At 39.1% G+C, this 22830-nt stretch overlaps 1 protein-coding gene across 3 annotated transcripts in view; it reads right to left on the bottom strand.

Moving 5' to 3' along the window:
* CDK14 (cyclin dependent kinase 14) overlaps positions 1-22830 on the bottom strand; it is a 676419-nt gene that overhangs the window by 113361 nt on the left and 540228 nt on the right. For all 3 annotated transcript variants that reach the window (XM_059729021.1, XM_006258932.4, XM_019497918.2), the window contains 2 exons: positions 19706-19845; positions 14763-14909 (listed from right to left, as the gene is read on the bottom strand). In XM_059729021.1, coding sequence (XP_059585004.1) covers positions 14794-14909; positions 19706-19845 — 256 coding nt within the window. In that variant the 3' untranslated portion in view covers positions 14763-14793. The remainder of the gene's footprint in view (positions 1-14762; positions 14910-19705; positions 19846-22830) is intronic.

A 22830-nucleotide genomic window follows, 5' to 3' on the forward strand; every position in this document is an offset into this window, starting at 1 on the left:
CCTGTTTTCTGGTCAGCAAACTTTTTATGGTATATGGGTTTAGTTGAGAAAAGAAAAAAAAAAAAGGAATTTTATATACATAATAAAAAGGAGCTGGCTCAGTTTTGCAGTGCAAGTCATCTTTACCATATAAGTTCCCTGCTTTTGAATTAGTAAAAGGGAATACTTTGAGCCCTTTCAGTTTATAAGATCTTCAAATAGACCACAGTGTGTAAACAATCCACAAAGATATTTTACTAGAACAACCTCAAGAAGGAGGCTGAGAGTAAAGCTTTCAGAAAGACCCCTTCATCAGATTTTCTTCTACTCTTCACCCTGAACAAAGCCTTGGTTGACAATACAGAAATCTCCTTCTTTCTTCGGATTAAACCCCCTTTGCAGGAAAAGTATGCAAATGCTGTACGTGGTTCCCTTGTCTGAGGCTACTCTAAACCAGCTATCTTTTCACTGTCTATTTTATTCAGGCAGACCATCCTGCTGGCTGACAGGGAGACCAGCCTTCCAATTCAGTATCTTTCACAACACTGACAGTTGGATGCTGGGGCCTGCCATGGACTCTAAAAGGAGCTCATTTAGTCATAATTAACTATTCCCTGCATATTTCCTAAGGTATGGTAATTGTGCTAAAAGCCAACAAGTGAAGCATTCATTCTGATTTTCTTTTAAACTTTTTCTTTTGATAGCACTCTTATTTTATTTTTTCCCCTCCTCCTTCTTTTCTCTTTTTTTCCCTCTTCCCTGGAAACATTTGGAGTAAAGAAAAGGAAAGGAGGTGGAGAAAGGGAGCTGCAGAAAACCTATGATGTAAATAGTTCAAAAGGCAAAGATTGCCATAGGATACTGGACCCCACAGCAGTGCTGAGCTATTCAGTTGGATAAGACAGAGAAGTTAAACAAGTAGAATAAATCTAGTATTATTAATACAAAATGATGGGCTAATCTATTTGGATAACAGGAAAGTAATGAATTTTCCTAACTCAACCAGCCTCAAGTCTCAAAAAATTATTTGCTGCATTTTAAACATTATTCTTTCTTCTGTAAAATGCATACAACCAGTCCCACTGACTTCAGTGGTTCTAACCACACAGAAAAGGCAAAGAAAAATTTGATCGTAGATGGAGAACAGACATAGCACCACTGAGGTGTTACATCTTGGGAACCTGATATGGATCATTTACCTTAAAAGGCAAAATCTGTCCGTAAGAACTGTAATTATCTGATTATGTTCTGAATTAAGCAAGTGAAGGTCTGACAGCATCTGCCTACTCACTAGATTTATGACTTCCTGGAATTTTGCCATTTTTCAGAAAGTGAGGAAGTGATGAGCTGCCTGGTTCAAATGCATGACAGCCCACTGAAAAAAACAACTAGAACTACCAAATGAAGTTATTCACATTGCACTCTTTCCCCAGTTTGGGCCCAAGTTAGGATGCAAGATGCAGAAATTGCTGGTCTTGACACAGAGACCAACATATTTGGTGGCTTACATATTGCAAAATGAGTTGTGCCAAATAAAATGGAAACAATATAAAATGGTAACAAACTCTTGGTAAAACATAATCTTGAATTTCCCCATATTGTTATTTTTCTGCACTATTTTTGGTGCCCAAATTGTGCCAGGAACTTCAAAGACCAAGTAAGCAAGTCTCTAATGTATACTGCTCGGTGCAATAGTCTGGCAGCTGACCCTGCCTGTGAAGACTGAGGTGAAAAAGGCATTAAGTCCTTCAGCCTTCTCTCCTTCATCTGCCACTAGGGCTGCCTCCCTGATTCAGTGAGGGACCTGCAATTTCCCTGATCTCCCTCTTGTTGCTGACATACTTGTAGAAACCCTTCTTGTTATCCTTCATGTTCTTTGCTAGAAACTCCAACTGCACTTTGGCCTTCCTGATTTTATCCCTGCATACTCTTATACTCCTAGCTAGTTATCTGTCCAAGTTTCCACTTCTTCTAGACTTCCTTTTTGTGTTTTATCTCACTGAAGAGTTACCTGATAAGCCAAGCTGGTCTACTGCCATATTTGCTAGTCTTCCTGGGCATCAGGATGGTTCATTCCTGTGCCCTCAGTAAGGTTTTTTTAAAATACAACCAGCTTTCTTGGATTCCTTTTCCCCTCAGACTGGCCTCACAGGGGATCCTACCCATCAGTTCCCAGAGAGTCATAGTTTGCTTTTCTGAAGTCTAGGGTCCTTACTCTGCTGCTCTCCTTCCTTCCTTTCCTTAGGATGCTGAACTCAGTCATCTCATGGCTGCTGCTACCCAAGTTGCCATCCACTACTACATTCCTCACCAATGCTTTCTTGTTTGTGGGCAGCAAGTCAAGAAGAACATGGCCCCCAGTTGGCCTCTTCAATACTTGCACCAGGAAGTTGTCTCCAACACTCTCCAAAAAACTTCCTGAATTGCCTGCACTCTGCTGTATTGCCCTCCTAGCAGATGTCAGGGTGACTGAAGTCCCCCCATGAGAACCAGGGGCTATGATCTGGAAACTTCCACTAGCTGTTTGAAGAAAGCCTCATTCACCTCATCCTCCTGGTCTATAGCAAACACCCAGCACATCACCCTTATTGCTCACTCCCTTGACCCTAACCCAGAGAGACTTTCAACAGGTCTGTTTCCAGATTCATACTGGAGCTCTAAGCAATGAGCAACTCCTACTCCTCTTCTCCCCTGCTTGTCCTTCCTGAACAGTTTATACCCATCCATGACACTGCTCCAGTCATGCAAGCTAATCCACCAAGTCTTTGTTATTCCAATCACATCATAATTCCCTGACTGTGTGAGGACTTCCAGTTCTTCCTCCTTGTTTCCCAGGCTCTGTGTATTCATGTACAGGTAGTCCTCAACTTACAACGTTTTGAGTTGCAACGTTTCACACCTACAATGTTTATAAATTGACACCGTTTCAACTTTCTGATGTTAGTTTCAATTTTACAATGCTTGATTCAACATGACACCATGCTAGTGAACAAGTTCACTGAGTCGCCCATCTCCCTGAAGAACATCGGTCCAACTTCTTTGGACACTTTCTTTAAGAAAGCAGACAAGACTCCAGAAAACCTGCAGTCAAAACTCCTGAGAAGACTCCAGCCAAGAACCCTTCAAAAAGTCCAACCAAGAGCCTTTCAAAAAGTCCAGAAAAGTCACCTCAAAGAAGTCCTTCCAAATCAATATGATTGCTATTTACAATATAAATACATTAATGTAGCTACATTACTCAACCATAATTGATTGAGTACAAAATTATGGGTTATTTTTGGTGAAAATAGGGTATCGGGCCTTGGTTCAGGAACCAATCCCCTATTTATAGCATTGTTTCCTATGGGAAAATCGGTTCCGAGTTACAACGTTTCAACTTAAGATGCACCTTTCAGGAACCAATTGTGTCGGAAGTCTGAGGACTGCCTGTGCAGACATCTGAGGTAGCCAGCCGACTGCCCTGCCTTCTCAGGAAGAATGAGGGCATCCCCCATTGCCCCCTCTTGCCTTTACTTCCTCCATGTCACCCACTTCCCCACTTACTGCAGGGATTTGGTCTCCATCCCCCAGTGAGCCTAGTTTAAAACCCTCTTCACTAAGTTAGTGAACCTGTCTGCAAAGATGCTGTTCCCTCTATTCATGAGGTGGATCCTGTCTCTCCCCAGCAACGCTTCTTCTTGGAATAACATCCCATGGTTAAAGAATCCAAAGCTCTGCTGGCTACACCATCTGTGCAGCCAAGTATTGATCTGTAGGATATGTCTGTTACTACCTAGGTCCTTCTCTTTAACCAGAGGGATTGAGGAGGACACCACTTCAGCCCCTGTGCCCTTCACCCCTACACCCAGAGTCTTGTAGTCACTTTTGATCTGCTCAGGATCACCCCGGCAGTATCACTGGTGCCCACATGGATGAGCAGCATGGGGCAGTAGTCAGAGGGCTGGATGAGTCTCAGTAATCCCTCTTGAATCTAGGCTCCAAGCAAGCAACAGACCTCCTGAGACAAAAGGTCAGGCCAGTAAATGGATGCCTCCATCCTTTGCAGAAGGGAGTCTCCAACCACCACCATCAATCGCTTCTTTCTGGTGGCAGGGGTCTTGATCCTCCCAACCCTGGGGATGCCTGGCCTGGCCTCTTCCACCATGGAACATGCTCCTTCTCTTCTTTTGCTTGAGCTCCATATCTTTTCTCCAGACAAACTGCTGCAAGTAGAAAGGAAGACTTCTGTTTCCTGCCAGAGGTCACAAGCTGGCTGGGTCAGACCCTGGCTGGGTCAGAAGCCCCAGCCAGGGGCAGGCTCAAGGCTCTAGTGAGTATTGGGCTCCAAAAAGGCAAAGCACCAGAGAAGGCGCAGCCACACAGGGGCCTGGCACCCAGCAGACACGGGCCAGGGGCCTGGTGATGGAAGGGACAAACGGGAACTAGTGCCTCAGAGTCAGGTTCGATTCAGTGGGCTCAGGCTAGAAAGCCTAGCTAGATTAAAGAGGCAGACGCTGAAGAGGCCAAAGTCCCACACAGGGAACAACATTACAGTAACACTTGTGAGGCATGGGGCATGGTAAAGGGGAGGATTTGGAGCTATGCAACTATCCCTTAAGGCTGTGGGTGTCTGGCCAGGCACAGTTGACTAGCAGCTCAGCCAAGGGCCTGGGGTCCAGTGAAGACCAGCAGGGTGCCAGGGACCCTAGCAGGGGTTCAGTGGAACTGGGGCTATGCAAAGGTCCAGGGGAAGCCCCCCTATTGATCATTATTCCATCAAGGCATGGCAGGTGGCACCCTAGTGGTGGAACAGGGCTCAGTCACAGAGCCACAGGGGGCTTCACCCTGTTTCCCTGACATGTTACAGTCTCCTCCAGCAATGAATTGATGAAGTCTTTATGGCCGAGGATGCCTTGGCGCCTCACTACCTTCTCCTGTGGCTCTCTTGCCTGCTCCCTGAGGAAACCCACTAGGAGGTAGTAATGATATCCATAATGTGCATCTGAGAGAAGAACTTTGCACTGTTATTAACTGAAAACTAGAAAAATTCTGCAGTTACAGTGCTGTATTAACTCCTCTCTTAGGTAAACTAACAGAGTGTTAATATAACTAAATGCTTAAGTTTAGTTTTATGCAGGGCATACAATGTAAGTTATCCATCTATTATCTTTTCTACAAAAATCTGATCCATATTAGGTAGCAAAAAGAAAATCCAACAGTTTGTGGTTATTCAATAAAACAATCCCTGCCTATTTCATTGCTAACTTAAAAACTTACATCTGCCTTATAAAAGAAAAGGAGGATCAACTGAGAAAAATGTTGAAGAAAAATACATCGAGACTTTGAATACTAAGCAAACATACCTTAGAATTAAATCAAAACACTATTTAAGCAGTGCTGTCTCTGACCTGGAATAATATGTAACCTTATTAGATAGAAGCATGAGTAAAATAAAATAGATAGCATAAGACCAGTATATTTTGTGGGAGAAGTTATTCTAAGAAGAGGCTGTTGCTTTTACAACCTGTTTACTCACCCTAAAACAGTATTACTGTGTCTAAAAATGATTACAGCGTATTCTGGTGCCATTTAAACCAATGATGCTACTCCCATTTTCTTTAATGGGAAGAGAATTGGGCTCAATGTGTAGGCATTGGCATGTGCAATATTATTTTCTTATAGTTTACTATACGATAATTTTCAAAATATTTTTTCCTATGTAACTTCATTTTCTCTGACATGTACTATCTAGACATTCAAATATACAATGGTGAAACAATGAATTGCTAATAACATTAATAATCAAGTTTCAGCTAAACTGATTGGGATGAAGGTTCTGCCTGATATTTTCATATCACAGAATGTTTCAAAGAATGCTGAGCATTTTATATGGCTGAGACTTTATATAAGTAAAAAACAGGCAAGAGACCTTGCAGAGTTGCATTTAATTTCATAGGATAAACTTAAAAGAAAATTTTAAACAGTATTTTTGAAAAATATATGCATTTTGAAGGCATGTGGTTTTTACTGAAAATGAAATTATCTTGTGAAACTGGAATTATATTCTGATTTTATGCAGTCTGACTAGCCATTAAAAGATAAACATGAGCTGTGTTATAATTCAGCCTGCAACTCAGATTTCTCACAACAGTAGCTGAAAGAAAAAGAAAATAACAAATCATCGCAACCAGAAAACAAAAACACCAGCCCATATTTATAGTAAATATAGCTCATATCTACCAGGCTCTACCAAATTGTTACAATTGCCCAGATAAACCACTGGTGAATATGTCAGGTTTAATTAATACAACATGACCTGCTCATTTCCACAGTTAGGAAGAAAGAAGTTCGCATTCTTTAAATCCAGAGCTCAACCTGGAGATTATGCTAAATTGCTTCATTCATAGTCCACACTCCTCCACACATGTCAGGAGGACAGCATTTGTCCCCTCTAGTGATAAACAAATTATACATGAAATCAATTCCACTTCACAATAATTTTCCCTATTGGGTATTATCTTTCCTCCTCTGGTCCCTCCAGTTAAGCTTGCATCCTGTAACTTGCTAATGAGCTGGGGGCTTTCTGTTCCAGGTGGCACCCCCTGCCTCGAAGTCATGACATTTCCCATTTCGAATGCTACTGGCATTTTTCGACAGCTCCTGCTAACTAGCCTTTTTGACCTGCACTAAGAGGAACTCATCTGATCGAATCCTCTAACCTGCCAATCATTCCGGCAAATGATCTTCACAGTCACTCCCAAGGCAGGAAAAAAAAGAAAACGCTAGTGAGAGAATGAGGGAGTAGGCATGCGAGCTGCCTCTGCAGCTACCTAATGAGAATACTTTAAGTCTCTGAGGCAGCTGAAACATTGAAAAACTGGTGGGAAAATTAGGACAGAACTGAATGCCTGGCTCTATAATTACTGATTTCTTTCCATCCTGAGATCATTTTTGAGAGCAACACCTCAGAGATGTGCCATTTTCTAAAGAATACAAGTAAATTTTATCATATAAATAGAAAATATATCTGTTTTCTCTGCCACAATCAATATGCAAGCCTCAGAATTCTGCTTTGCCAAGTGGTGTTCTTTACAGAATTAATTAGGAGCTTTAAGCTTGTTAAATGAATGTCTGCACCTAGGGATGATTATGAATATTTTTTTGCCGATGTAAGCCATAAATAGCCTTTTTTAACCTAATTTACATGCAGACAACATTTACACCCTGTGTGTACAAATGTATGCACAGAGATACATAAAACAACAAATGCAATTTCTACAGTCTAGATGAGGTCTTCTGGGTTGAAACCAACACGGTGGTTATGACAGTGACTGATTTGTTTTGGTTTTAGTTCATTTGACTGTGTGACAGATTAGGTGCTATTGAATTATTCAACTGTACAAGGACGTTGAAGATTTTTTTGCTCTTGTATAACTAACATTAATTTTATTCCAAAACAAATTCAGTAGGTGAACAGCTCAGATTGCAAATTAATAGATTTAGATGTGTGTGTGTGTGTGTGTGTGTAACAACATGAAATAGTTAGGTGTTGAACTCCATAATACATATTTCCGGTAATAAGGCATTTGATACATTTATAAAGGGATTATATAACAACATTACCATGTTGTCATTATGCTGTAATAATACATATATACTATACTGTACATTATAGTCTTATTGTTCCTTCCTAGTTTACAGAAGGAACAAGATATATTTACAGCAATTCATGTGCGCAATTAATTGCTGTCTACCCGTGACATAAACATGATCATCCACATTTACAAAGTCAAAATATGTATGTACTCAGAACTGAACTAAAACAGTATTAATAATTTATAACAGACCACAAAATTATGGAAGTGTACAGTTAAGTCTTAAATTCCCAGTTCTAAAGAATCAGATGATCCAGTTTCTCTGATAACTTGTTCTACTGTATCTGGGTTTTGGGAGAATTTTATGTGTTATTCTGAGTACCTCTGTTTTTTTTTACCCTTTATACCTTTAAAACTATTTTAGTGTCATGGAAGCATGGAAACAAAAGTTAGGCTTTGCTATAAATCAAACTCATGCAGTTTTATCAACTGGCTCTTAAAAATATCACTCTATTTCTGGGTCATATTCTGCCCATAGCCGAGCAATTTCATTTCCCATGAACTTCATTAGGTTTTGCATGCACTGATATGATGGCGGGGTCTGGCCTTTTGTGGCTTAGCTCTTTGTTTTAGAGAATAGCAAACACCAAACTATGCAATAAAAATATTGATACAAAGCTCTTAAAATACTTATTCATAAAAGGAATGTTGGTTTGTAACATTCAGAAAGGGTTGCTAACAGATTTTTGTTTCATGGCTTTGCTAAAAGTAAATGTTTTATTAATTCTGAATGTTGCAAAATTATGCCTCTGAGGCAATGCCGCTCATTAGATTTGCTGTTTCTATAGGTTACAGGCCATGTGTCAGCACTAAAAGCCTCTGCTTTGTCTGGGAACCTCAGTTTCTCCCCTTCAGTGGTTCCACTTTTGCCTCTAGACAAAGCCCAACTGAGGAATCATGTGACAAAATAATCCTAAAGGAGAGGTGACCGTCCATGAGAGAATAGGGACAGTTTAGAGATTCTTTTACTTCACTTCTAGTCATTGTCATTTAGACATTGTCCTCTGTGCATTCAAATGTCATCCCAGACTATCAGCCCACTTCAACTCAAACAGCCTTTTATGCCTAGACACTTCTTAGAGCATCAACGGACCACAAAGACTGTCTAGTGGGAATTGGTTGCTATCCTAATATTAATAATACAATACAGTGCACTTAGGGCACAGAAGATTCCATCTTCTGTATCCAAAATCCAAGAACAAACAAACATAAAATGAAAAGATGGATAAACAAGCTTATCTGAGCATGTGCATTATTGCAAAGGCCACAGATATCTCCACTCTTTAACTGTATTATGTAGGACTCTGTTAAATTAAAAACCTATACACAAAAAATTAAAGTTGCATCTGCATAATGCTTAAAGGCAAGTTATCATCAGTCAGAAATGCACTAAAAATAGGCATCTAAACAAATGCATAAAAATATACTAATGTCCCTTGACTCAGGTTCAACTTTAATATTAGTGATATTTCTTGCCTAGTCTGACAGATGTGTAAATGACTTGACTGCGAAAAAATCTAAACTCAAAAATATACCTAAAAATATGCAAACATAAGTTCTCAACAAAGAAGAATACAGGATATACCAGCACACTATCAAATTCATAGATCCTAGCCTCAGTTATCTGAAATGCTAGTCATGGCAAGTGTAGCAGGTAACAAACTAAGGTGAGAACCACTGTTTCCAATTTCACCTTCCTCACTGCTCTTTTTCCTTAATTTTCACAGAACCTCCCTTCTCCCCATAGCAGCAGACCTTTAAGAGGCATCTCGCATTATACCTATCATTACATCTTACCCGTGGCTTTGGAAGTCAGTTTTGAAATTATTTAGTCCACTTTATGATCAGTATTTCTCTTCCCTAAAATATTTTGTACTCTGGTTTCATGATAGTTCAAGACTTTGAAAAAATAAACATAACTTTTTTGCCATCTTTGTGCAGCATGTTGATCAAACACTAGCTGAAGACTCAGTATTAAAGTAGAAGATGCTAACTATGGCCTTAATTCAGGAAAGCACGTCAGAACATGCTTAAGTCCCACTGGGCATGTCTACACATGCATTAATGCACTGTAGTTACTGCACATTAGATTTAGTATCTGTACTAACAGCTACTAAATGAGCAGTAACTGTGCGACTGTGCAGTGGCACTGGTGCACGCCTTTTTAATGACACAAATGTGCAGTAGACTAATTCTACTGCGCATTAGCGCAATAACAAGGTTTTTGCTGTGACGCACTAATGCTCAGTAGAAATAGTCTGTTGTGCATTTAGCATCTTGTGCAGAAGCACCCACTAACTCCCAGGTTGCTGTAGAGGTGGTATGTTAGTTTATTGGCAGGTGCTCCATCTACTATCACCCAAAATAGCTCCTGTCTGGAGTATATATAATTTAGATGGCCTTAGGGTGGCTTGCTGCACCCTGGGCAAATATCACACTCTGAACCCACATGTAATGGACACAATCAGCTCATTGAATTTGGTGCGTTTGAATGGTTGGTTGGACTGAGAGCAGCATTTGATCTATAGCATCCATTCCATACTAACAGGACTAAAATAAATAAATCCTTAGGCCTCAAGATGAAACTATATTTTAATGTCTGAAGCTTTCCTAAACAAATTGATAAATATATTAACTTTTGAGGCTTTTCCTAGCAATGTGGAGGTCTTATTGTTTTCATACCTACTAAAACAAAGTAGGAACAGCCCCACAAAACTATTATGTTACCTGCACTATGATATAATGCTTGTAATAATACACTACTATTATTTAAAATGATAGTGTTAGAAAGCCACAAAAAAAATCTCTAGGAACCTGCAGTTCTCTCTGTAAATTCACTACTAATCAAACATCCTACAGCATTGGTGTTACAATTGCAACTCCATTTAGTACTGAACTTCTTACTGGACTCAAACACAAATTGCTTTCAGCTGCCCTCCACAACTGCATCTTATTAGCCTTTTCACTAAAGCCAATTTATGTAAATCCAATATTATTAGTTAAATAATTAAAGTAACCATCAACTTCATTTGCTTTTAAGAGATGCAAAAGAAATTAAGACTTTAAACACCCCATCTGCAGTACTTAGTCCTCCATCTTTTCGATTGCAATGTACATTTAACATTTCTTTATGTCTATTTGAATCCAATGCTAAGAAAAAAAGGTGCATCTTTAAAATAGCATTGTGCACACTTGTGCTTTTATAACCATTACTTTTCCTACAAAGACAGGTTTGTATGAAATTAGAAAAACTGTGAAGTGCAAAATGATATGGGTTGCTTTCAGCTTTTGATTAAATCAACACCAACTACAAAATCAAAGTGTTGCTAGCTCATGGAGGAATCTATTTTTGCTGTTTTTACAATAGTTTTCTCCACATGCTGTTGAGATCAGGAATGAAAGAACATCTCTCTGTGGTGAATGAGCAGTTATGGGACACAGAGAACAGGGAAAAACAAGGAGCCAATGAATTAACATGACTTTCCAATACTGACTGACAACATATATTTCTGATCCATAGTTTCCTAACAGCTTAACTTGGCTGAAGCTCCCAAAAATGACATTCAGACACCACAGGGCTGGAGAAGGTTAAGAAAAACATTTCCATAATTTGTAAATATTAAGGTTAAGAAAAACAGTAAAAATGAGCCATGCCCTGTTTGCTTTACATATATATTACTACACTGAGTTTCTGAGCATTGCTAAGCAGTGTTGCAACTCTTCAAAAATTAGCAGTTTTTAACATTATAAATAGGGCTTGGTTTAAATTGCAGGCCCAGCTTGCTAGTATTGTGGCCCAATCATAGCAGAGGATGCTATTTTCACACCCAGATTGTGGCACTCACCCTACAATTGGACCACAATACTAGTGATTGAGAGGAAGGGAGGGGGCAGGGAAGGAGGGGAAGATGGACTCCCCGGCAGTGCAAGGAAATGACACATGATATGGGCATTTGCTGGGGAACTCCCCAGCAAGCAGTTTCCTTGCAAATCACATTTTTTTTGGTGAAAAATCACTTCATTTAATGATTTTCAAGAAAGGTGTAAAATTGGGATTTAAACCATGCCCTAATTATAAATGATATGCACTAGGCTTTATTTTGCTTTATATAGCTAAGATGACCTGAATTATGATATAGCTTCTTTGACTGCCTGGGCTCATATCAAATTCTGCTTAAATGGAAACAGAAGAAAGAATTCAGCCCATGCATCTGGAATTCAGGATTGCCAGAATACATTGGTGCTATGGAGAAGGAATGCAAATAAATCTTACTTTTGAGTAAGTGAGCAATCAAAACTTTTCATTTTGTTCCATAGCCTTGTCAAAGAGATTTAGCAAACCAGGGAATCTCACTATGGTAAGACAGGGTAAATACTTTAAAAGCATAGATTGTTGCACTCTGGCTTTGAGAGGCACATAACAACTCAGAAACACCTTGTGTCTTTGCCCAACCAATCATAACTCAAGATTCTAAACTACCACCAAAGAACATAACATCCCACCTTGGTGACAAGTAATGTTCTGCCTTTTGGATTACTATTGGACTCATCATTGAACTACTGTGGGCATAATTTTGCTCATGAAAGGGTAAAAATGGCTGCAGATTTTCTTGTACTCCTATTTGGTCATGGCAGAATTTAACAAGGGGGAATTGTATGACACCACCAATTTTCCTTTCATAGGTACTAACTGGCACATTTTCCCCCCACTAAAATATATATAATAATATATTGATTAAAAATTTCATGCAAGAAGGAAAAAAATGTTGCTTTACCGTAAACCTCCAAAGACTGGATGGTTGGTTATAGTGAAAAGCTTCCCTCACTGCATATGGGGGAGGCTCAGCATTACAGTCTCTCTGTGATAGGTGTTTATATGAACACTGTCTCCACCAACAAAGGTTTTATTTATTTAAACAGGAGTTTTGGGTGCCTGCACTTTTGAGAGATAGGTTAGTGGTGCCTAGAAACATCCTTGAAGAAACAGGTACATAGATTCCCAGGTATGTATGTTCCCATTCATTCCATTGCCCCCTTCCTGTTATTTGTCTACAGTTTCTGCCAGAGCTACCTACTGCTCCCCTCATTTCCTTCCATCAGTCCAAATCCAGAGCCCATGTCTACAACTGTTTTCCGACTCCTCCTCACTTCTAGTGTTATCCCTCCCTTGTTAAAGTGACCATTATTTGTAATGTCTCATTTTTACTGTGCTTTGCCTATCTGTTGTACTCAACTGTTGTGGATTGTCTTATACTTAGATTGCAATATTAAAATTTGTCAAGTGTTTTGGTATTTTATGGGATTAATGCTACTATTCTGTATATATATCAGCTGTTACTGTAGGAGTGTACCAACGTCATCATACAGGCTCCTTTTGTGTCAGGACTGTGCTTGGAAAGAGAAATCCCTTATTTCTGTTCATGTAGGTATTCAGTAAAAATTATCTACATTTCTGTGTTCGCATTATTTAAGTGCTTGCTTTCAGACAGGATCTTTCATTGCAAATTTTGTACAAGGGAAAGATGAAATGTGTTTGGAGGTAACAGAAATGAGAGGCTGTACCTAAGCTTCCAAACAAAAGGTCTTAGCACAGATGGGCACATTCAAAATTTACTTTAGATGAATGATGTGTCACATTGAAACAGGAAAGGTTGAAGAGACATCTGCAGGGACACAGCTCCAGGAAAAAAATAGGGATTAGCTTGTCAATAAAGATGTAAACAGGCTGCTCTGAGGCAGCTTCATTTCTGCCATTAGAAACTCTTAAATGATTTGCTAGAGAAGAGCATGTGCAATAATTGGGGCAAGCTACCAGGACTGAAATCTAATCACTTCAGTCTTTAAAAGTCACTATTTGCCTTACAAGACTCCCTCCCCCAGGCACACACCCTTAACACAGGGCAAAAAAATAGATATTCACATAATTTTACATTGTGGAAACTACATACAATTCATTGGGGAGAATCTATATCTGATAATGGGATCTAGGGTGACATCCCTAGATACCTAATAAAATTAAACAATATACATAATAGATTACATAATATATTAGGGTTTAATTCATGACAGGTGATACACCAGCATTTCAATTTCCCTCACTTCTCATTTGTACCTTGTTAAATGTTTGATGCCAACAATTTTAAAGAATAGCAAGAGATCTTTTTAACATTCAAAAATAGAAGGGCAAGGTAAATGCATTCTGTTGTTTGACCATTTTATCAATGGGTTACATTTTAAAATAACAAAGCCAGCCATGAGATATGCACTGGATGTTTCCACAAATTATTAAGAGTCTGAGTGCTAATACAAGTCTTGCCAACATTGTACAGATTTGGAATTCTGTGACTATGAAAAAAAGGTGTCTAACTTCACTTTTAAGAAGTATTAAGATGGCAAAAGGCTTGCTGGTGCAACCGGCTGCTTTGAAAGAGGAAAGTCCCACTAATCCCACAGGGTGGACAAAATGCAAATGGACATTTCCAAATTAATAGGAAATTAGCCATCCATTGAATTTAACTTACATTTGCAACATGCCAGGTATCTCCTTTATCCTGGAAGCACTTACATCCCTACTGTGCTATTAGACTATCTGATACTGTAACCAGCGTAATTTCAGTGCTGAAGTATGTGGGTTTGAGGAGCAAGAGATTCAAACCAAACCCAAGCAAAACTAAAGCCATGTGAGTGGGAAAGGAAGCATACTGATAGGCAATACTCCTCCCATTAGGGGTAACAGACCTCCATTGGTCATGGTGGTAAAAACTTGGTTTAACTGGACTCATTTATCCCTATACACAAGCCAACTAGCAGAAGTAGCAAAAAATGCCTTCTTTTGTCAATACCTCTCTAGGAATCAATTGCTCTCTCTATGAACCTGTTCGTCACAAAGCCTTCCTGCTGCACTAGTGAGAAGCTTCCTACTGGCTTCTGTAAACTCAACAGAACAACATCCCAAGCTGTTAGTCCTATTGTTCCAACCCACCTATTCTCTTTGCCTAGGACTTACATGTGTCTGGAAAAATCTTTGCTCAGTCCTTGAGGATAGGTCATCTGCAGTAGAAGTGGACTTAACCTTTTTTTTCCTCAGCTCCAAACAAAAATTAAATTAAACATTGCAATCAGAAATTCTACTAGATAAGCACGTCTTACCTGCACTCTCTGTAGTAAGTCTAAGTATTCTTCAGTGCTTGCTGTTTGATAGACTTTTGCCATAACTATTGTTTTTCCCAAAGACTCTCATGCTCTCTCCAGCCTCTGGTTGTAATCTTACATTCGGTACAGTAAAAATAGAGGACACTGTGGGGAAAAGTGGCAATTTAAAACGTTACATTTGTTGTTTTCTTATACAGTTTTTCTCTTTACAATATTCAGTTAATATTCAAGGCAGACATCAAAAAATGAGCAGATACAGCTGTATTTGTACTTTTTCAAAAAACTGTTTTTAAATCTTCAGTGACAAGGAAATAGGATGGATTCTGCTGAAGGTTGTGTTAGGACAGGTTACAAAGTTGTAACAAGTTGGGTTTCCAGTTTGTTTTCTTGTTCACTTACTCAAGTGTATGATTCACATTTTTCTATAATTTTTGAAGTACCTTTAAAACACAGCAGTATGTCTAAAGTAAGACAGAGCTAGTCAACAGACCTTATATATTCTGTTTTCAAATCTTTACTATCTGTGGAACTAATTATCCATATTTACCTTCTTTTGCTTGAAAAGGAGAAAACTACTATGGTAAGGACCATTAAGGCATGTTTTAAAAATAGGTAGTTTATAATTGAAAGGAAACCAAATAAATGTAGCTACAGAATATATGCCTGTTCTTTCAGATGCGTAACTGATAAACTAGACAAATCTAGATCAAAATTTCAGGGTAATGTCAGGAAAGTAATTATTAATGGACATGACAATATTGGCTGAGAATGTCAAAGAATGCAAATGGTCAAGAGCAAAAACTGATGAGATTAAACCCAGTTCTTCAGACTGGTTGAGAGAAACCATAGTCTTTTGATACTTTTTTGCAAACATTAGTGCCAATGTATAATAAGATTGTTACTATCAAAAATCTAATCTATGGGCTCACATGTGATTGTAGGAGCAAAATTACACATGTGAGTTTAGAGTTTAGACTGAGAACCTTATAATTTTCTTTGTCCTCCAGATGCTGGAGACAGTGTTGCATTGCCCACTTCAACCCCTAGTTTTGAAATTACATATCCCCATTTATGGTACTAATAACACACATTGAATATTATTTGTTTTCTTGGTTTTTTTTAAATCAGACAAAATGTTATAAATTATTTAGATAGGCAAGAATTTTTGTGGGTGATATCTTTAATTGGACCAGCTGTATAGTTGGGAGGGACCGTTCATATCCAAAAATGTCTCTATATCCCTCCCAACTATACAGCTGGTCCTATTACAGATATCACCTACAAAAATCTCTGCCTCGTTTTTCCTAGACCATCATGGCTACAATATCACCCTAACCTTGCTATATTTATGTATTTTATACAACTACATTTTTATATACTCACTTCAGCATAAAAGTAGAAAAGGGTGAAGACTACAGTTAATTATTTTTAATAGAAAATGCAATTTGACACATTTAATATATGGGTCTGAGGTGATTACAAGGCTGTGTTGTCTTGGTTGCACTAATGTACTGTGCTATATTTCTAGAGTTTATAGTATATTAAGGTAGGTCTCCCAGCACCATTTTTCCATTGTATGTGTTCATTATGGCTGCTTGCAGATGTTAAAAAACAAAACAAAACCATGCTTTACTGGAAGCAGCAGTGCATTACTTCACCCCAGCTCTGCAGCATCTGTATAGATCAGGTGCTTCAACAAGGCTTTTTGGCACTTTAACTAAAGCTGATTCAATCAGCTATTAGATAAAAGTGCCAAAAAAGCCCCACTGAAGTGCCTGATCTATACAGATGTTGAGTGAGCTGGGTCCAACTAAGGCACTGCCTCTTCTGGGCATGTGTGGGACTCAGCATGGGGATGTGCTGAATTTAAAGTACCATTTTTTTAAATGCCTGCAAGAAGCTTATGTTTCTAGCACAATAAAATATTTGAGGCATTTGATTCAGTATATTTGCTGCCCTGAAACTGGAGTTTCCAACCCATAGGAAAAATATGACATTTAAAAATGTTTTTATTCCAAAATGGAATAGAAAGTCAAAATGTTGATAATGAAAAAAACAGTTTATTTTTATAAGGTAAAAGAAGTATAATATAAAATACTGAACACTTAAAATGATAGACACAACATAAACTTTATAATATGAAAGTAAAAAAGATAGCAAATTGAAACAATGTTATTTGACACTTGATTTTTAGGAAAAGAAAAGCATTTTCTTTTTCAAATTCAGTGATTTATATTTCCAGTGGGAAAGTGTTAGGTCAACTTTTTTTCAAAACCAGTTCTAACTTTAGAAACCCATTTCTTTTCTCCCACATTTGTAATTCTTCACAAATCATCTTTGCTAGATCTCTGAGTTCCAAAGTTAGCATTAGGACTTTGTTGAATAATGCTAAATATCATCTATTGAATGGATTTGAAAATCTATGTTGTAACATTTTGAATGCAAGGCAGTTGACTGTATTGCGTGTGAAGTGCTATTGAACTTATCGAAAAAAAAAGTTTTCCAGAAGCCTAGATAAAGTATTAACCTAGATAACTAAAACTACCAAAACTAGTCATTTCAGTACAAAGTAAATATTTTCCCAATTTCTCCAAAGTATATGATTTCTTTGTTTTGTAAATATGTTTACAAGTATATCCAAGTTGTATTAAATAGAAATGATTGTACTATTTGATACTGGGATTGTCCTTTCTTGCATCTGGATTTATGCTTCATAATGATTATCTACTAGACACAGAAATAGTCTTTCTGTAACTCAAAAATTTTACTGGAGGCATTTAGCAGAACCTTGCTTTAAAATATAATGATTTTTCATCTTTATTCTCCCCCCTTCAAAAGGTTTCACTGCTCCTGATGTTTAACGTTATGCAAAGACGTGTTTCTGCCAATGAATATCGCCTTATGGTTATGCTTCTGCAAATAACCTGCTGTGAGCTGATAAAAGGATTAATGCAGCAAAAATTCTTAATCTGTGAAATTACAAATTAAATTCTCATATTAAAAATACCACCCTGAGGTATTTTTTGTGGTTTTAATTCCCCTCTGGTGTTCTGCATACATTGTGCTTGCTAATGACTAGGACAAGACTGTCTCTGTTGGCAGCCTGCTGCAGAGTGATAATGTGTAGGCATTTACTTCACTGATAGAACTGGATTTAACCACTGACTGATAAACTAAGTGGCAAGTGGGTAATAAGTCCATATTAACAGAAAAGTACTACTACAGAATTCAGAATTCATAGACTATCAAAATCCTGGCTTGACTATATCATACAGACAGACAGGATTGAGATGTCACCAATGCAGAGTGATTTTTGTTTTCCAATGGAAAAGGGGTAACTGACTGTCATGTTTGATGTTTCGTTAGTCATGAACTAATGAATCTCTTTGCATCATACTTCCAAGCAAAGACAGTTTCTCAAGAGCCTCACTAACTTGCACTGAAATGTTTGGATTTGCAGCACTTGTGCAATGGTCAAAAGCTGGGTGGGTTGGTAGGAGGGCTGATGTGGGAGAATGTGAGGGTCTTGAATCCAGAAATCTGAAAATAAACTGAAAATCTACTTGCAGTGCAGCATGAAGTGGAAAATATAACCTGTGAAAAGTAACAAGTTTTACATTTGTTTGTACGTTTACATTGTACAAAATGGAGCTGTGTCTTATTGAGTAGGTTTGTTGGAACACTAGTCTATCATGATGGATCAAAGTGTACTTATGAACTCGAGCCAGCAAATATAGAAGAAGATGGCAACAGAGGTGTGAAGATGTGGCCTGGTATCCAGGTTTAACTTACAGTTGTCACCATGCTGTCAGTGCAATTTTGCTGTTGCACAGCAGCCTTTTTCCCCCCCGACACATACTGTTACCCAGCCAGCATCTGGGGAGGCTACCCTGGGTACCTCACCCTAGTTACACTACTGGATGGCAGGTTGTTTTAGTGATGGAAACAAAATCTATTATTGATTACTACTGCAATTTTTCCAAACTTAAATGCCCAAATCTCATATCTGATAGATCAAATCAGCAATGTTTAGGCTCATAAATGCTACAGTCACATTCTCATATTGGATCTGGAACTCCTACTAAGGGGCTTGTGTTTGATAACTGAGCACAGTATATATGGTTACAGTGCAAGATTACATTTAATAAAATTGATATAAATAAAAATCAGAAGACAATTCCCCTGTAAAACCTATTTATGGTAACAAAACGCTCTCTGAATCAAAAATACATCATTATGGTGCATTCAAAATAGGTTTTTTGCCAGAATTCATACTTGTGATTTTTTTAGCACTCTGGAAAAAAGATAAAGCCATCTGTGATATAAGTACTTCACAAAAATTTAAGCAATTAACAGCATGTGTGTTGAGAGGAGCATTTTGGTTAAGACAACTGAAATGCATTTTTGTTTAAAAAGACAAAGAGATGTGTGTGAATACTGAAAGTATTCCCAGCTAATAAAATAAGCTGCAAGTCGTCTTATACATTTCAATTCAGCAAACTGACCAATTGTCTACTTTGTGTTTTCCAGTCTTCCAAATGCCAGGTCTTTTTTAAAGGTTATTGTAATAGTGTCTGAGAATCAAACATTGTTGGATTTTTATCCTGCGTGCTGCAGCTAGTTAAAAAGTACTGTATGTTATGAAATGAAAAGCACTAAATATGTAAATTGTATTTTTCCTTTTGCTTTATGACAATTCAGATAATTCTCTTGGCTGCACACATAATCAAATACAAAGATAGCTAGCTGCAGACTGCAGAGCAGAGATAGCAAAAAAGAATCCATTTTTCCTGTGTTAAGCAAACTGTTCAATTTTAACTACAGAATTTTACACAGACACACGAACACATGAGCGCACACATGTACACACGCACACACACACACACCCACCCCCCTGATTATCCTGTTTTTATTCATCTCGGAGGTTTTGTTATACTTACTATCTGTTAGCTCCCATAGCCGTGGGGGCAGATCACTGAAATACTCATGGCTCAGGGCTGCCTGTGCTGACAATCTGTTCTTTGGGAAACACTGGAGCAGTTTGGAGGCCAGATCTTCTGCATGATTCATGTAGCTTAGCCTGAAACACAAGCAAGAAGTAGAAAAAATGCAAACGCACAAGCTGGTTACTCACTTTACTAATATTTATTGTAATTTTTAATTTCAGTAAAAATATAGAAACTTACATGTTGGATACAAGGATTGACAATTGTACCGGTTCAAAGACTTGCTATATTCAGTGTTGGATCAAGGCCAAACAACTACAATTCTTAGATTAAGGGAGGGACTGAGGAGACTTTTGTGGACCAGTTTCTTGTGAACCACTAGTGCCATAACCCTGCACAGCATGTAATTTCTGCATCATATATGCTTCACCTATCAGTGGAGGTTTATGAATGAAGAGCTCTTAAAGCATGTTATTTTGATTATCATTTTGCTTTTTTTCCTCCAATACACATTTTATTTAAATAGGCTGATAGCCTGGAACTGCTGGAGATGGAAACAAATTATTAGAATACCTAAGACATAAATTCTTAGCTTTCAAACAGCAGTAAACATTTCTGAAAGGCTATGAAATACCAACTGCTAAAATCAAATCCTATTTACCATACCCAAATGGCAGGAGGTTTTGAGTGGAGTCCCATAGGGGTCTGTGCTGGGTCCACTGCTGTTCAACATGTTTATTAACAATTTGGATGCTGAAATGGAGCTGCTTGAGCAAATTCACAGACAACATAAAACTGGAAAGAATTCTAAGGATAGAAGCACAATTCAGAAGGATCCTGACAGATAGGAAAGCTCGGCTAAGGCCAACACAATGAAGTTCAATGCTGACAAATGTAGGTGCTACCCATCAGGAAGAATCGCAGATTTGATATGAGCCTGCAATGTGAAACAACTGCACAGAAGGCAAATGCAGTTTTGGACTGCATCAGTACAGGCATTAGGTACAAGACATGGAAGGTGATAGTGCTTCTTTACTCAGCACTGGTTAGGCCTCATCTAGAATACTGTGTGCAGTTGTGGGCTCCACATTTTAAAAAGGATGTGGAGAAGAATGGAGAAGTTAGAGAGGGTCCAGAGCAGGGGTGGGTAATTATTTTGGACAGAGGGCCACTTACTGAGTTTTGGCAAGCCATCGAGGGCCACATGACAGGCAGCCCAGGGCAAATTACTATTTTTCTAAATTTTTAGGGGCCCTGTGGGCCGGACAGAATGGCCTGGTGGGCCGCATCCGGCCCATGGGCCACATTTTGCCCACCCCTGGTCTAGAGGTTAGTGACAAGAGAGATAAAGAGCCATATAAGGAGAGGTTAAAATAAATAAGCATGTTCAACTTTCAGAAAAGGCAATTAAGAGGGGATAGGATAGCCATCTTCAAATATCTGAAGGGCTGCCATAAAGAAGATGGAGAACACCTTTTCTCTGTTGCTGCTGAAAGCACAATACAGACCAATAGCTGGAAGTTGCAGCAAAGTAGGCTTAGATTGCCTATGAGGGAAAACATCTTCACTGTTATAAGAGTGAGACAGTAGAATAGACTAGCTGGGGAGGGTTTTCGAAAGGAGTTTGGATAAGTATTGGTCAGGGATAATCTAAGAGTAACTATGCCTGGAGTGCTCTATAAAGAACAAAAGTTAGAAACCCAGGAGCACCCCCATCCACATGGCTTGCTGGTAGATAATAAGAGGTATGGAGTTTAAAGCATGGGTGTCAAACACATAGCCTGCAGGCTGAAATCAACCCCTGTGGCCCAATCATCGAGCCTGGCACTTCTGCTGGGCATCAGAGGTGATCAATACCCTTGACCTGCTGGCAACACACCTACCAATGCAGCCCAGTATGCCATTAGCCTTTTTGGTAACAAGGGCACACTGCTGGCTCATATTCAGCTTATTGTCTACTGTAACCTGAAGGTCCTTTTCAGCAGAGTAGCTGCCCAGCCAGTTGGCCCCCAGCTTGTACTGGTGCATGCGATTGTTCCATCCTAAGCACAGGACTTTGCACTTGTCCTTGTTGAACCTCATGTGATTACTTTGGGCCCAATCCTCCAATTTGTCTAGATCTCTCTGAATCTTAGCCCTGCCCTTCAGCATATCTACTACTCCCCACAGCTTGGTGTCATCTGCAAACTTGCTGATGGTGACTCTATGTCATCTTCCAGGTCATTGATGAAGACATTTAACAAAACTGACCCAAGGATGGACCCCAGGGCACTTCATTTGATACCAGCTGCCAACTAGACCTCGAGCTATTGGTTATTACCCTCTAGCAAACGACATGATGCTCCAGTTAGTTTTCTATCCACCTTACAGTCCATTCATCCAGCCGTACTTCCTTGGCTTGCCTGCGAGAATGTTGTGGGAGACTATCAAAAGCCTTGCTATAATCAAGGTATACCACATCCACTGGTCCACCCGCATCCACAGAGTCAGTCACCTTATCATAGAAGGCAATCAGGTTGGTCAGGCATAACTTGCCCTTGGCGAATTCATGCAAACTGTTCCTAATCACTTTCTTTTGTTTTCCTCCAAGTGCTTTGAAATGGATTCCTTGAGGATCTTCTCTTTGATTTTTCCAGAGATTGGGGTGAGGCTGACTGGTCTGTAGTTCTCTGGACCCTCTTTTTTCCCTTTCTTAATATGGGCACTATGTTTGTTGTTTTCCAATCATCCGGAACATATCCTGATTGCCAGGAGTTTTCAAAGATGATGGCCAGTGGCTCCGCAATCTCATCAGTCAACTCGCTCAGCACCCTCAGGTGCATCCCATCTGGCACCATAGACTTGTATATGTTAATCTTTTCTAAACAGTCCCTAACCTGTTTTTTCACCACTGTTGGCTGCTCACCTCCTCCCCAAACTGTGCTGCCTGGTGCAGTAGTCTGGGTAGCTGACCTTGCCTGTGAAAACTGAGGCGAAATAGGCATTAAGTACACCTGCCTTTTCTGCATCCTCTCACAATGTTGCCTCCTGCATTCAGTAAGGGACTGTTACATCTCAGCTGTGTGTTCTTGGAAACCCTGGCACAGGATGCAGTCTGTCTGACTCACCCCCCGCCCCCC

The sequence above is a fragment of the Alligator mississippiensis genome, chromosome 5 (genome assembly GCF_030867095.1).
Source record: "Alligator mississippiensis isolate rAllMis1 chromosome 5, rAllMis1, whole genome shotgun sequence".
NCBI classification, from domain to species: Eukaryota; Metazoa; Chordata; order Crocodylia; family Alligatoridae; genus Alligator; species Alligator mississippiensis.